Source organism: Onychostoma macrolepis, chromosome 14, assembly GCF_012432095.1.
Source record: "Onychostoma macrolepis isolate SWU-2019 chromosome 14, ASM1243209v1, whole genome shotgun sequence".
Lineage (NCBI taxonomy): Eukaryota > Metazoa > Chordata > Actinopteri > Cypriniformes > Cyprinidae > Onychostoma > Onychostoma macrolepis.
In genome coordinates, this window is record NC_081168.1 from 496,145 (window position 1) to 498,644 (window position 2,500).

The window sequence follows — 2,500 nt, forward strand, 5'->3', positions numbered from 1 at the left end:
TCTCACACACACACACACACACACACACCTGTTTAGGTGGGGTTTTGACGTCACTGCTGTCTTTGTGCATCATTTCCTCCGGTTTGGTCTCTTCCTTCATCTCACACAATCAGACCCCTGAAACACACACACACACACACACACACACACAGTAAACATGAAGCACATTCTGTCCTGCAGAGTTTCACTCAAACTCATGATCTCTAGACGGTCACAGGTGAGCTCAACTCTGCAGGACCGAGGACGTCTTGAGGAACGTCACTCATGTACAGATTTCCACATTTTCTGTGCTGGTTTGTTTATGAATGTGTGTAATTGTGCAGGATGAGTTAAAATCTGTGAGAGAATCATCACACACACACACACACACACACACACACACACACACACACGACAAACAGACAGACACACAGCGACCCCTGCTGGAGGACAACACACACTACTTACATAATACTTACACATTCTTCTATATAATTTCTTACACTTTTACACAACTTATTTATAATACACACTACAACAGTTCAGTAACTTTAGATTTGTAATGTTTCTGAATGAAGTCTCTTCTGTTCCCCGAGACTGCATTTATTTGATCAGAAATACAGTAAAACAGTGAAATATTATTACAGTGTAAAGCAGCTGTTTTCTATGTGAATATGTGTTAAACTGTAATGTATTTCTGTGATGCGCAGCTGTATTTTCAGCATCATTACTGCAGTCTTCAGAGTCACATGATCTTCAGAAATCATAATAATATGCTGATTTGCTGCTCAACAAACATTTCTGATTATCATCAATGTTGAACACAGTGCTGCACAATATTTTTGTGGAAACTGTGATGCATTTTATTTTTCAGGATTCACAGATGAATAGAAAGTTCAAAAGAACAGCATTTATTTGAAATAGAAATCTTTTGTGACATTATGAATGTCTTTACTGTCACTTTTCATCAATTTAATGCACCCTTGATGCGTAAAAGTATTAATTTCTTAAAAAAAAACCTTTTGAATGGTAGTGTACAGGTTATATAGCATAAGGTATTAATTGTGAACGGACGGAATGCCAGACTTCTGCAATCAGATCTCAAGATCAAAGGTCAGCGTGAGTCAGTCAAACGTATTTGTAAAGCGCTTTCCACAAAAACACATGCTTTCAAAGCAGCTTTACAGAAAGTCATGCTGTTGATATAATAAATAATGCCTCGGTGCTGATCTGATTATAACAATGATGGATGGGTTTAGAAGGAGCTGTATTGCTATAATATATATATTTTGTGTAGCAGATCTATGTGTCACTGATGGACATATGAGTGAAATGGATTATTGGAAAAAGGAAGACTAATGTAGGCTCTTTACAGATATGGACTGGAACTGAAATCTACAGACGCAAACAGATAAAGTGCAATAAAACAAACACTTCAATGTGTATTTTAGATGTTTTCTTTCCACTAAACTGAAAGACGAGATATGAAAGAAAATAGACAAGAAGTGAACCTGTGCATGTGTTTCAGCTGTAAAATAATCTGTAATCTACTGTATAAACAGCACCTTTGACATATTATAGCAGAAAAACAAAAACATCTTATCAAATATTGTGCATTGAGAGATGTATCTCCTTTTACATATGGATAAAAATAAATTAAACAAAGTCTGGCTTATAATAATCATAATAATTTGTACTAATCATTATTAATATGGTCATCTCTAGTCATTTCAACATGTCGGCTGAATGAATAAAACTCTATAAATAAAGAGCACACATGCTAAGTGCTAACTTGCTTTTTGTTACACATGTTTTACACAAAAAGAGCCTGAAATCAAACAGTAATCAGCAGATAAATATCATCAGTTCACAGCGGAAATCCAGCCACTGACAGAAAAACAAACATATGAGAGAGAGAGATATAAAACAGCACTGGTGACCCGTCTCTCTCTCTCTCTGTGTGTGTGTGTGTGTGTGAGAGAGTTAATCATACATGATGCACGCGCACACACACACACACACACACACACACACTCTGTATAGCTATCTTTGTGAGGACATACATTGACACAATGCAGTCTCCAGCTCCTGACCCTAACCCTTCAGAACTAAGTGCCTCACCCAAACCCTCACCCTAACCCTACCCTTTACCCGATTATAACCTGACCCCTGAAACCAAGTCTTGACCCTCAAACAGGCCTTTAAAGGGGTCCCAGAAAGTGAGGACCGGCCAAAATGTCCTCACTTTACAAGCTTGTCCTCACTCTGATGGTCTAAAACTCAAACAAACACACACACACACACACACACACACACACACACACACACACTCACACTCACACACACACACACACACACACACACACACACACACACACTCACACACACACACACACACAGAGACTCAGTCTCTCACACACACACACACACACACACACACACACACACAGAGACTCTCTCTCACACACACACACACACACACACACACACACACACACACCGTGTTCAATCACTCTGTACA

At 38.7% G+C, this 2,500-nt stretch overlaps 1 protein-coding gene across 4 annotated transcripts in view; it reads right to left on the reverse strand.

Annotated features, from left to right (window-relative positions):
• Positions 1-2,500, reverse strand: part of slc2a9l2 (solute carrier family 2 member 9, like 2) — a 41,579-nt gene that overhangs the window by 34,768 nt on the left and 4,311 nt on the right. For all 4 annotated transcript variants that reach the window (XR_009274184.1, XM_058798109.1, XM_058798108.1 and 1 more), the window contains one exon: positions 29-117. Coding sequence is in view for 3 of the 4 variants with exons in the window: in XM_058798109.1 (XP_058654092.1) it covers positions 29-100 (72 nt within the window). In the remaining variant the exon portion in view is untranslated. The remainder of the gene's footprint in view (positions 1-28; positions 118-2,500) is intronic.